This window comes from Tyto alba, unplaced genomic scaffold, assembly GCF_018691265.1.
Source record: "Tyto alba isolate M040663 unplaced genomic scaffold, T.alba_DEE_v4.0 Super-Scaffold_40, whole genome shotgun sequence".
Lineage (NCBI taxonomy): Eukaryota > Metazoa > Chordata > Aves > Strigiformes > Tytonidae > Tyto > Tyto alba.
In genome coordinates, this window is record NW_024881316.1 from 7175697 (window position 1) to 7190043 (window position 14347).

Genomic DNA, 14347 nt, shown 5'->3' on the forward strand with positions numbered 1-14347 from the left:
AATGAAGTCATGCAGTAACATTTCATTTTGCTCCCAGAGGGGAAAAAAGAAAAAGAATCTTTTAATTGGAAATGACTTAAGCTTGCTAGAGTTATCACAATGCACATACACTCACTAACTCAACCACCTTGTCTCACTGCAATACACTGAGACAAATAGCAAATTACACCATTTCATATCAGAAAGTTTGCCTAAAATTCTCTTTGTCGCTTAAAAAGGAATTCATAAAAATACATATGTTTATTTCTCTTTATATGATTCTTTTAGGGTATGGAGCTAACTACTGTATTCCTTAGCTCATTTTGAAAGAAGAGGTACTTTGGGAGATCCCAATCAGAAAACAAATCGAAACCCCTAATTTTCAAGTGTCTAATCTTGCAGTTCAACTCTGTATTTTTAATGCAGATTTTCTATGTAATTTACTAAAGGATTTTTTTCATAAAGAAGAAAGTACAACATTTTGGTGTACAAATATAACAAACTCCCAGATCAGGTGCCATGCTTAGGATTTAAATTCCAATGTTTCTGCACAGCTGGAACTACAAGACTAACCATACCAACTGGAAGAAGGGACACGAGTCTGTCACCCTAGAAGGCAGGCCCTTACTATTTTGCTGAAGCTCACATCTCCGTCTTGTCTTAGAAAAGCAAATGAAGATTTTACTTCAGACTATAACCTCGAAGAAAAATTGATAAGGCAACATCTATCTGACCTTCTCCACTCTTTCACATACAATGGCTCCAATTCCCCCAGTCTGGAATATGACGCGTTAGTTATCCTTCTAAAGTGTTAACAAACTTTTCTTTGCAGTAAACGAAGAAATAAGTGGCAATTTGAAAAAAAAATATGGTGCTCAGTTGACTCATTATTCTCATCAAGAAAACACCACAATTTCAGAAGTATCTTCATCTAAATCAAAGTAGACAAAGAACACGTAGAAAACCATAAAAGAGCTCTGTAGAAACCAAATACCTAGTCTCTTGTACAAGCTGTTTGACAAGAGTGGCAAAAAAAATAAAACAAACAAACAAATAAAATCATGGTGATTCATTCTGATATAGCCCTGTATAGAACTGAACATATTTCTGGAGTAATCTGCGAGCTCGTAAGTATTGGATGACAGTCCCTCCAGATATTGCTGAAGGTTTTCTGGCATATTAATCAAATCTATGAGCCATAGAAGCCAGAAGCTATGGTAGGCAAGTTCTTTGTGTCATGTTGATGTATAGTGTTATCATCTCAGTTTTATTCAAGGCAGCTCCAACATCTGATATTCCCAGAATCCCGTCCACTGCAGTCCTGCACTTATATCTCACAAAAATTAGTGAAAGGCAAGTTTCCGATGACAATTACTTCTTCATAAATTACTTCAGGGTTAGAAAATCTGCAAGGTTCATCCAAGAATTCCTCCAAGAAAGTCCAGGAAAAACTAAAAGGTAGAAATCATCTTATATAATAATATCAGCTAAGTTTGAAGCACCTGAGTCTAGTCTTTATGACCAGTGGAGAGAGTTCTGGCACTTCCAGATGGTCATTCATTTAATTCTAAATAATTCTTCTATCCTCCATCATCCTCTGGAAATGCCCATTTGTCTACACTGACTCTGAATGAAGTTTGGGGTCATTCTCCTAAATCTTAGAAAATGAATACTCAGGTAGCTCAAATTAGGCAAAATCCCCCTAGATCTAAAAACATTACTAATCTCAATTTAAATACAAAATATTATTACTTTTTAATCAACTCTTGCTTTTTCTGAATTAGGACCATAGTGTATAGTAACTTTTTTTGCCATCTTCCTACAGAACATAAATCTCATTTCACTATTTCCTAAGCTTTTTGTCCATTAATAATAGAAACTGTTTGACTGATTTCAGAAAGCACGAGTTCCAGATTTATAGCTGATACCTAAAGTCTGAACAATATGTCCTGCCTAATTATAACAATTTTGAGACTGATCACATTACTAAACGTTGCATAAATCATTCCCTCAGTTTTGGTTGGTTTTTTTTGGTTTGGTTTGGCTTTTTGTTGTGGTGTTTTTTTTTTTTTTTTTGGTTTGGTTTGTTTGTTGTTTTGTTTGCTTGTTTGTTTGTATGTTTTTTTTTAAATAGGAAAGATTTACATAGCAATTAGCAATTTGACTTGTTGCAAAACTGTTTTTTCTTTTCTGTAGGGCTTAAGATTGTAATTTGTAGTAACTGTCCAGCAAATACCAAGTAACTCAATTAGAAATAACAGGGTGAGTCACAGTGCCCCAAATCTCCAGGTCAATCAATAAGTGACCAAGGTAGAAGCTGTTCCTACCACACAGCTTGAACACTGGGTACAGCTGCCCACTCTGTGATGTTTCTGTGCACAGGGTACAATGAACTCTGGAAGGAATGTGTGTCACAGGTGCAGAGGAATGATACAGCACCCTTATTAAAATATTTCAACCAAGCCATAACAGCAGCCCTGTAGTATATCGATCATCAACAAGTATATATAGCACTTGCTAGAGATAGAGAGCTCCAAAATCCCCCTCTGTGCACTGGGGTAAAAGGAAAAAAGTGGTAAGCAACTTGCATTACAGGAGGCCAGGGCAACATGACAAAGCTATGGCAGTACAAAGTCTGCAGTAGCAGAACACACAAGCATGCAGACAAGCTCAAAGAACAAGCAATCAGTCAGCTTAACATCACAGTGAAGGTAACATCAAGGTTAACAATATTTCTCAAATACACAGAATAAATTAAATCTCAATTCTAACCAAAAGAGAGAGACAAGAGTTGACAGGAAGATAAAAATTCTGCTCAAGTAATTAAGGATATAGAACAGTTGTCATACACTGTATTACAATTGTAATAAAACAAAAAGGTCACCATAAAGAAGTTCATAGCATTATAATTACAGTGTAGGCACAATATTAAATAAACTTATTTTGTTAGAGAAAACAGACCTTTAAATTAATTTCTGCTTTAGTCTCTGAGTAACAACAGGATGACTCACACTTAAAAAGACCAGCCAAGTAAAGAGCTATAGACAGTCCAACATTTTGAACAGGTACATTGTGATGAAGGGTAGCAGAATTGCTTCATACTAAGAATGCTCTCCCTATTAGAAAACAGTTTTTCAGTTACTCCAATTTTCCATGCTGAGTGTCCAAATTAGATTTCCAAGGGAATACTTTAATCTTTACATTTCAGAAACACTTGTTTCTGAAAGTAAGTTTTATTACGCTAAAAAAAATTACTATGGCCACCTCTTTGAGAGTAACAATTTACATCCCTACAAAAACTCACTCTCAAGCTGACTTAAACTGCATGTATTAATATTTAAATTCCCTCTCCCCATCTATCCATGCTCCAATCACAACTGTGTTAAATGTCTGGGTTCTACAAAAAAAAAAAATCTTCCACTTCCAGACTTTACTGGGGCATGATTCATAGAAAGATGCGTTCTGCCTATCTTGGCAGGGGGGAAACGGGAGGGAAGCAAGACTAATTAAGTTTATCATTAGTTATGATTATGTTCTTAACATTTCTTTCCTATGATGTGTATGTGGATATTTAAAGTTGCATACTCTACTGAATTTACAATAAACCTGAATTTTCTGTAGGCTCAATTTAAAGCTTGTTCAGTACGATATCTGTAACCACCATGGCCCCCCCTCCACCCCACCCCACCCCACTTCCCCCAGCATAATTTTTAATATTGTACAAAAAGAAAAAAAAAAACTCTGGACTTACTCGGAAATAGTCACTGCAGGCTGCCAGGACTGCTTTATGTGCATGGAATTTCTGCTCTTCAGCAATAAGGGTGATATCGCAAAGTATGCCATCATTTCTTTGTTGATTCAGAGCTGCCAGGACAGCATCGTTATGGGAGCTAGACTGACAAAGCCTCTGACCTGTCAGCATTTCCTGAACGCTGAGAGGAGACAGAGGGAAGATTTTGTCAAAAAAAATTCAGTCACAAATATAGAACTTCTTCTAAAACAAGATTGTTTGATAATTCTTGGAAAGAAAGAAAAGTCACGAACACTGCCAGGCAAAAACCTTTATGTGGTATAGACATCCCAAGAAAAGCTCAGTATAATGAAGTATTATGAATCCTTATTGAATACTCAGATTTTAAAACCTCAACTGTTCTGATTTTCATTTGCTGCACTGGATGTCAGCTGGACTCACAGGATTAATTCAGCATAATTTTAGAATTAAGTGAGAAGAATAAAGGGCTTAGGTCAATGGAGTGACAGAAAACTTTAAGTGGCTCAAGCTGATGCATTAGTGGAAAGGAGCGCATATGTATGTATGTACATAACTAGTCCTGCTAAAAAGAATGAAGACTCATGGTCTCAGGTGTCCTGCTTATGTCTGATACTGCATTACTGATTGTTTTCAGATCACTTCAGGTCATTCACATTTATGAAGTGTTGTGGGTTTGTTTGCTTGTTTGTTTTGTATTTGGGGGGAGGATGCTTGCTTGTTTTTAAAATGCTGAGGCCTTCCAGCACCTCTGAGTATCTCCTTGTATGAATACAAGATTTCCATGTCATCAGCCTAAGATTGTCTGATTGCAGCTTCCTTTTCTAGAGCAGAAGGAAGAGACAATATAACTGCTGATGTGAACAGAAACAAATCAAATCTGCAAATCCTCTTTGGCACAAAACAATGCAGTGTATTTGAAATCTGTGCAACTGCCAATTTATATTGCCCAAGAATCTAGGTTTTTTTATAGAAGATGAGTTTACAGTCATTCCTGAGTAAATCAGAAAGTGAAGGTATAAACTTTTTTTTTTTTTTGATTAAGGAGTAAATAAGTTATCATTTTTCCACCACAGTCATGTAATTCACTCGATACACATGTTATGCAGCAGCTGTGTGGCTGCTATATACTCCTTTCCCAATCAACACACACACTCTCTGTACTGCCTATCCCACTTCTGCACCTTGGGCATCTATAAACTAATGCAGACCTGATCTAATGCCAACTGTTTGCTCTAATTTAATCTATCTTTTAAAACGACAAGTACTAAGACATTACTTAAGAAGGATGGCCAAAGCAGAGTTACACAGGAATAACCTGCATCTGAACTGTTGACTGATGCTTTGGTAAATATCATCTTAAATGTGAATGACTTGATACATACTACCAAGTACTATACCTCAGGCACCTCTCTGATGGCATCTTTCAATTTTGCTCTTCTGAATACCAAAGCTTATACTCCTGTAGAGAAAGCAGCATACATCGCAGCTAGAAAGAGATAAAGGAGAGGAACATTAAAATTCAAAGCATACACAGACTCAACCTTAAAGATCAATACTTTCAGAATGTGTAATTCAAAAGCAACTTTCTTCAATTCTTCTATTGCAGAAAGGCATACCATGCAGATTAAGTGAACATGAAATTTTATTGGCTAGATTGAGTATAGCCTGATGGTGGCCTTTTCTCTAGTCTTTCCTAAAAATTCACACCCTACCATCTGAACTACCATCTGAACTGCCCTTGAGGCACGTCTCCTTTCTGCAACTCAGGAACACACATTATGTCAGAAAGGTGGAAGAGTGGCAAGGGAAGTATCTTCCCCAAAATCCCTCGGTTTGAAGAGCAGGCCAGAAGCATCTCTTGGTATTTGCTTACTTTAACTTTAACATACAGCTCTAAAAACCTTGCATCTCACAGCGTAATCTCACAGGCCTGTCTAGGGTCTAAGAGGTTTGCAGGTTTGCCATACACCTAAATTCATGCTTTGACTATATTAATTTTTCCTAAAGACAAAATTTGGTGGGGGAGGTGGGAGAGGTTTACTGTATACTCCAAAAAGCAGCTCTCACTTTGCCCAGAGAAACATTCTCGACTAACTAATCAATGCTATGACTGAGTACCTCTGTCAACCTGGATATTAAAAAAACCTTCTGGTAAATAAAAAGCGTACAATATATACAAGAAGTATGATCAAATTTATAAACTCTACAGCTTTTTTAAAAAGGTAAAATATTAGTGACCATATAAATTAACCTATGCTGCTTAATGAGTACTCAAAGTTGCTTTTGTAACAAAAAGGATAAAAGATGTTGTAACAGATAATTATTCTCCAAAGTCAACAAAACATTACAGATCTCACACAGTATCTAAATAAGGTAACAGAACTTTTCTACATCTGCTGGTTGCCAGTGTGCCCCTGTAAAAGTAGTAAATCTTCAATACAAGGGGTTTTTTTCCTCACTTTTCAACTAAAACAATGCCCTAATTCCAGGTGCTATTCAGAGACTTCTACTGAGATCAATATTGAAACACCACAAACACTCTTTTGTAGTGTCACTAGTTAAACAAAGCATACAAATAATCCAGTTCTTTGTTTATATTAATTCGTTCTTAATTTTGCCCTTTAATCTTACATTGGCCAGCAGCTTTACTTTGAAAGCCACTACACTAATTTCAGGGAGACTGTGCAATGGATATGTGAAGGTAGAATTAAAACCTTAATCCTTCCTCAGATAACAAACAAACAACCTGCGAGAAGGGACCATTAATCCTTTTCCTATTCTCCTGACATACAATTCTTCATTCTGCAAACAAAACTATAGTTCCTACTTGCCAGAGAGGCACAGTGACATCTACCTTTCTGCAAGCTCTGTCACCTGCACCACAGCAGTGGAAGGACCAAATAGAACCATACAGGAGTTTTGAATTTTGGAGGCTGATAACTTTTTTCAGCTGGATTTTCTTGAAAACAATAGAAAGAGCTCTCTTAAGAAATTCTTGTAGATCTCAAGTCCTTACTCCAAACCACAGGAGTAGCAGCCACTCAGTTCAGATACAATTGTGTGCTTAGCTAGCTGAAATGTAGTTTTCCTCTATCTTATTCTCAAAACCAGCAACTTCTAACACTTCAGCCTGGGACAGGCACCTGGCATGGAAAACTGCATCCTGAACAGATGAAGTGTCCAATGGAATAAGTTTTTGCCATACAGCCCTGTTTTCAATTTGTTAACTGGTGTAACAGCCAGCACAGCCAACACATGACATTTCAACTTAATATATTAGGTATAAAAGAAAAAATAGAGTTCAGTAGAACAGTCAAAACAAAGGCGCGTGACTTTGGCTGCTTATTTAAACGGCATGTGGATTGGCTAATGTAACTCAGTGACAATGAAGTATTACAGTTAAGCAAAATTTAGAGAATGAAAATGTTTTCATATTTTTATCCCTTTTCCCAAAAGGCTATAATGATGAGCAAGGGGGTGAGGTCATTGAGAATTTACGCCGGTGATTCGGCTGGATGCTCAGCAAACTGTTATGCAGCACTACCCAATGATGGTTTCACAACACCTCACTCTCAACATCAACTCTGTTTCTAGTTATATTAAGACAATTCACTTTATCCTTCAAGAGACTGGAAAACACAGCATATTAAGTTAGTGGTCCAGGTGCTGGCAACTAAAAAACATTTCCTGATCAACGTACCTGCTATTGTATACACCCAGATGTGACCTATGCAACATTTCAGTAGTTGAAACTGAAGTTCAAACTTTGCATTCATCAGTACCAAAAGGAGGGACTCAGCAGTTAACTTGACTGGTACAGTCAAAAGTTTTAACTAGGTCCTTAAGTGACCTAAGTCCTACACCAGAACTGCTAATACAGAAATAATATCCATAACTATTACGCCACTACAATATCCATACAAATGCCAGCATTACGTATACTAGCACAAAGAATTCTAGAGCAAAAATTCCTTACTCCACCACAGTTGTGAATAAGGACATTCAAATCAAAGGTTTAAACTGCTGTTTGGACAGATAGTGGCCAGAAGCAACTCACTTCAGACATGCAGAATTCCTTGTACTATAAACCAAGGTTTTACGAACAGAAAACAGGAATATTACCTTAAGGAGATGCCTGAACATTCAGCTAAAACATATGAGAACATTTACAATAATCAAGTCTCTGCAGATATACCTATCAGACACTCTGATGAAATATAATACGCAGCATATAAAATATATATGTATACAAAACACCTGCATAAGAAAAAAGAACATAGCTTATGGGGTTTTAGCCACTGTCCAAGTCTAAAGCAATCCACCTTGATGTCATGTCTGAACAAAGTTACTTTGTTCAGTCTCAGGGGATCAGAACTTAACACTTTCTGAATAATGAAAGTAAAAAGCCATTCTTCTCCTAGGAACTCAAGTTTCAGGATAGTAAAAATCTTCCAGATGCTTTCCAACAGCTTGACAGCATATTCAAGGAGGCTTTCATCAAGGTTTGCAAAAGATGTCTCGGATGCACTGCCTTGTTTTTTCCACGTTGTTGGACTTGTTTCCATGACACTCTGCAATCAGATCCAGAGGCACCCACAAAACACGGGCCTAACTGGGCCCTTGAGTGCACACCGGCTTCCAAGGACTTTATTTGTGTCCCTCTCATGAACCAGTCAGCACTACCAAAAATACAGTTCAATAAACTGCTAAGCTTCTCAATCAAACCACTCCAAATTTCGGCAGGCCCCTCTCCTTCCTACTCAGCACGGCACTGTTGAAACAAGCGTTCTTGTCATGATAAACTCTCCTGAAAGCACTAGAGTCCAATTCACATTTTATAAAACATAAGTAGGAAACTTTCTTTGTCCTCTCCAACCTGTGATTTTTTTTTTAAGTCAAGAAATGTTCAACAGTCCTGATATTGATAGCTGCAGCTAGGAATTCCTACCTACCAGACTGGTAGGTTAGAAATTCAAGCTATCTGTGACCTTTTCAAGAGGTCCAAATTCTCTGGCCCACAAAAAAAAAAAAAAAAAAAAAAAAACACAAAGGAAAAAAAAAAAAAAAAACACAAAAAACAAACCACAAGTAGTAGTGAAAGCAAACAGGAAAGGGGCCAAGACCTGGAAGGAAAAGTGTTCCTTCTAAAATAACTAAGGCATGTGCTTCAAAGAATTAACAAAATATCCAACTAGTCCCATACTGAGTTCAATGTTCTGCGCCCAGACAAATCAACCTTTCCTAAATTTTGCCATATGACCTTTCCCTTCCTAAATGCCAGTGCAGCAGGCCTCACTTGTTATTTTTAAATCTACATCACATATACAATATGTGATAGTATAAGAGTGTGTAAATCATTTAATCAATACTGCACTGATTTTGTTTAGCAATACAGAATTACTTAATGCATCTCAAAAAATGTAATAATTGGAAATTCTGATATTTATTCTTACTAACAAAGAAAAAAAAAAAAAAAAAAAAAAAAAGAGGCATTTCCATCTGTTGCATGGATGTGCTGTGCCTGGATAGTTTCAAAATCCAATCCTCTGTACCAAGAGCTTTTTTTCTGTTTCAGATAGCTGGGTCCATATTTATGTAAACTGTCATTGATACATAAGGAAACTCTTTATGTTAGAATGTTTAAGATATACTATTGTCTTTCTATTTAACTACTTTAAGTAATTAAATTAGTTTAAAAGATTAGCCTATAAAGTTAAGGATAAGACTCTAAGTTTAAACAGAAAACTTTAATTCCACCTAAATCCTTCTGTTCTAGTGAAATACTCCATTATGCTGGAGATTAACAAGAAAAATCTAGGCCAAACAAAATACTCACTAGGATCTTAGGTTTGAGATACACGCTAAACTCGCCAGAAAACAATTTTTGCATGTTATTTGTTTGAGACATTCACTTCTTACAACTTTACAATGAAGATCACTAACCACTCATCCTATTATATTTACAACTAATTTTTATTTTCTTATTGCTTAATTAGTTCGTTCACATCCTAGAAAAGTACAAAAATTTTTATTTTATAAACAACAGAAAAATAATAGTAATGATCCACTTAGTGCTGAAAGAATATAACAATAATTTGGTGAGAAACGGAGGGGTACCAGTAGTTTTCCATGAAAACACAGTATATCTAGGGATTTCAAAGATAAGCAGTTCGAAAGAAATCGCACTGTCCTGGCAAACAATTATGTCCAACTAATACAAACAGTGTTCTAAAGTAGCCTCAGGAAATGTCAGTCTTTCTATACATTTTTTGTCTTAGTCTTATGATGCAGCAGAGAAAAAAGAAAGATTTTTTTACTCTCTAAGGAAATCTTGGAGCAGTGTGCCACTCTGCTGCATCCATCACACATTGCCAGGGTATGCTGCTTCTCTAATCTAAATTAGCAGTGTAGTTCAAGAAATATTTTTTCAAAGATTATTAAAAAATAGTATTTCAGCAAGCAGTATTTCTTCCCTTAATTTAGTTTATTATAATATTGGTTTGGATATACTAGACAAAACCCTTTATTTCCTAAACCTATTTATTGGCAGAATGCACGTGTCCTTTTTCAGAAAAAGCTCTCATTCATTTAAATTAGTTTAATCTTGAGGAACCAATAACACATTCAAGGTTTACACAGAACACATCTGAAGCATTGAGAGAATTTCAGTTAAACTTTTTCTCATAGTTTTGGGATTTTTCTCCTTGTATTATTTAGAAATTTAATGTAGGAAATAAAGTATTTCTGATTAATTATTGAAACTACATGCCAACAAAATACTGATTAGATTAAGGGGGGTGGGAAATAATAATTAAAAAAAAAAGGCCCTCACATTTAGTCCAGTTTACCACTGAAAATAATTTGAATGCCACAAAATTCACTATTTTTTCCCCCCAAGTAGCAAGTTTTTTTTTTCTAGCTCATATATCCAATTTTACAGAGAGACTTAAGCCATAGTCCAGATCATCACAGAACTAATTCTGTGCATAAACAGGTTCTGTATTTTAGATTTGGTGCCTCATATTCTTCCCCCTCTCATCATGCTTGCTTTGTCTGGCAAACTGGTAAATATATATACATAACGGAAACTACGATCTATTAACAATGCCTGAAAACATGCAGCTTTTCTGCATAAAATTCAAGCTTATATAAAATAAATATCACTATAGAAGTTTCATCAGTAATTTTCACATTTGTTTTACATAAATAAGAAATTAGTTACAATAAGTGTCAGTGCAAACTCACTTATGGAATATGACATAGGCGTTATTTTTATTAGGCAGAAATTAAGTGATTCGAAAATCCTGATTTTAAATGTGTTCTTACTGCAAAAATAAAATAGTGTTTGACAAGAAATGAGTCGTCTCTTCTTTACTAAGGCAATTACATCTTAGGCAGCAGTTACTAAATTATCCCCCTTCCCACAAGATGCTCATTCCCCTCCCATCCCCTGAGCCCCAGTCTAAGTTTCAGGGAAAGCAAGGGGTCCGTTGCCTATCTAGAAGTCAGAAAATTCCATTTCAGTGGAGCTGTACAGATTACTTCACCATTGGTCATTTGCTTTAGCAGTCCACAGAGCAGGATCCTCTTCCACCTGGGCTGGGCTGCTCTTTCCATTCATCTGCTGCCCCCTTGGCTGCCTCCATAGTTCCAGGTAACATACTGTGCTGCTGCGAGAGAAGTGAGACTCTGCCCTTCCCAGAAATTTGGCAAGAATTTTAATTTGAGAAAAACTGAAGTGAAAATCAGGCAGCTACACTTGCCAGCATCCAGCTTAATACAATATTCAAGAGATGCTGGAAGATGCTTTTGCAGACAGAAGAGATCTTCATGGCCAGCATCAAGACTCCTTTGAAAGGCAAGTCAGAAAGTTACACAGCAACTGATTCCTTTCCCCCCTCCTAAAGAAATGAATGTAAAGATAAAAGGCTGCAACACGAAATTTGAGCCAAGTATCTTTCAGATTGCTCACTGAGACTCACACAGCTATTACACATAAATCTTCACTCAACCACCTGTGACATCTCTGCTCTTGTGATGATCCGTATTTGGAGAGAGGTAGAAGAGCAGGCTGCCCAGAACCGTTGGGGATGTCTTCAAGTGGAATGAAGCAACTATTGCTTGGCTTCCCCCAACAGCCCCTGCTGCTTCAGACCTACTCACAGAGCGATGGAAAGACTGGCTTGCCTTCCTGGGAAGATCTGTGTTATTCACCTCCAACTAAAGAACGCAGTGAGAAAGTTTGGAAACCGTGGAGTCCTTTACACTAGTACCACTCAAGAAGGCTTTCACTCAGTTCATCTCAAACAAGGCTGCTGATCTTCTATTTACCACTAAACTTCACAAAATGGCACTGCACTAGTTGAGGATTACTCTGCCTATGAACTCCTCCAGTGAGTGCAAAGCCCTCTAATTTCTCCTCCTTTAATTTTTTACTTTGAATTGAAAAAGCCACTCATTTATCTATTTCCACATTATTTAAAACAATACTGCCTATCAAAAATCTATTTTAAATAATCAGTTTTAACAATCAAACTAGCCAAACCCTTAGGATTTAAGATTTTAATCTCATTTCACGTATGTACCTTCTAGTTACCTTCCTAAACTGAGGTGGTCTCACTTGTCAGTAACCATTAAAACCTGTTGATTGGTAAAACTTCCCACTAAATGTGCTTTTTTATTTTGTTTCTATGAGTATAGATAATATATCTTTCCAGTTCACAATATTTCATTTAGACATATTTATTAATATTCTTAATTCTGACTCTTAGGTTATGTCAAAAAATGGTGAATCAATATTACTTTCATTAAATTTGCAGTGTGCCAAACTAGATTAGACAAACTTCTGAAAATTCACAGAAAAAAATTTGTTAAGAATAGAAACATTCAATATATAAAGAATTCAAAAGAGATTTTGCATTTTCAAGTAGTTATCTTCAATTAGTTATCTTCCTTCCCTCAAGTCACTCCTTTTCAAAATGTGTATTTTAAGTATTAACAAACAATTTCACTTAAACCCACACTTCTTCACTTTAAGTTGGAAGAAATAACAACATGCAGTAGGTACAAAAATGAACTGAAGAGATCACATGCATGACATTACATATTCCGTAGAAAAGCAAAGTTTTGAAGACAAAGCATTTGGACTCTGTGAAATGTTATTTTTCTTTTGACAACTTCAAATATCTGGTTTAAATTTGGTCTTTATTTAAAAATGAAATGCAACACTTAAAAACTATCAGAAGTACACAACACACATGTCCTTCCAGAATGACTTCATAGGGTGGTCATGGATGCAGACCATTAAGATCTATCCATGGCAATTTTCTGCCCTAGTTTAGATCCTTATTCATATGAGCTTCTGGTTTTGTCTTTAAAGTACCCTGTGTTTAGTAAATCAGAATAAATCATCCTCTCAAGCTGTACTTCACCTTCTCTCAGAGTACGAGTCTCTTCAGAAAGCAGACTATATAAGCTTACTAGTTACAGAAAATAAAGGACAGCATTATCTTCTATTTTTTACCAGAGCTCTGCTAAATTAATTTGTCAAAATGGAAAGACTTGGAAACAGCTGAGAAAAGTTTGATTGCAAGCTTTCTCTTTGAGTATATTAACACATTTCTCCCACTTGCCTGGGAGATGCTACTTTTCCCTTTTTTGTTAAGATCTTTGGGAGCTGAAAGATTTTTCTCATTCTGTACAAAAACATTCAAGAACACAACTATGAGGACAACTCTGCCACTGCCCAACGTTGTCAGTGAAACTGTAACTCAGATCAACCACAGGTCTCTCTTTTAATCTAGTACAATACAGTGGCTTTCAACAGAAAGCGTTCATAGTACTGAAAAAAAAATATAGATTTAATACAAATTACAATAGCAAGGGAGTAAAAAATTGAAAGTCTGGATTTGTTTGGAAAAACAGGAGTCAGTCAAAACAATGCAAGAAAACATTCAGCAAAATCAATAAAGTAAAAACACAGTAAGAAAAACATCAAACTGTTACACTCTTCTGATCAGTTAACAAAACTATTTTATTGTGAGACTGGAAAGGTCATTACTATCTTCAGGCCATCAGCCAAGTAGAATCATGAAGTTTATTGTCTATCACTACCAAATCACCATCTGACTTCACAAATCATTAAGATCTTAAACCACAGAAATATAAAATGAAACCACAGGGATAAAGGATGTACAAGCAAAACCACATCTTTACATCTTTATATCCTCCTCTTTGTGGCTTTATATCTTCTATGTATCTGAATATATCAGTATTCAGAACATACTTTCTGAAAAGGCATTCAGATTTAAAAAAAAAAACAAAAAAACATACACCCAGGTTTATGGTTGTCTGTATAACTTAAGGCATATTTTACCCACACTACCACTTGAGCAAGAGATTGTTGCATTCTACTGATAAAACCACATGCAGTCAGATAATTCAATACAGTAGCATACTACTACCCATGAAAGGAAATGGTCTGCAGTTCTACTGGAAACCAAGTATTTGGAGTTTGATGACTTTCAAGAACACATTTGCCTCCAGGATGTGTGTATACCATTTAACATTTTTAATTTGAAAAAAGTATCAGTTTAA

The 14347-nt window shown here is 36.0% G+C and overlaps 1 protein-coding gene across 30 annotated transcripts in view; it reads right to left on the bottom strand.

Moving 5' to 3' along the window:
- KLHL32 (kelch like family member 32) overlaps positions 1-14347 on the bottom strand; it is a 152445-nt gene that overhangs the window by 115222 nt on the left and 22876 nt on the right. For 24 of the 30 annotated variants that reach the window (XR_006166375.1, XR_006166374.1, XR_006166376.1 and 21 more), the window contains 2 exons: positions 5134-5237; positions 3731-3911 (listed from right to left, as the gene is read on the bottom strand). The exons of 1 other annotated variant lie outside the window; for it this stretch is intronic. Coding sequence is in view for 25 of the 29 variants with exons in the window: in XM_042802930.1 (XP_042658864.1) it covers positions 3731-3911; positions 5134-5171 (219 nt within the window). In the remaining 4 variants the exon portion in view is untranslated. The remainder of the gene's footprint in view (positions 1-3730; positions 3912-5133; positions 5238-14347) is intronic. 5 more of the 30 variants (XM_042802933.1, XM_042802926.1, XM_042802924.1 and 2 more) reach the window with 1 other exon arrangement.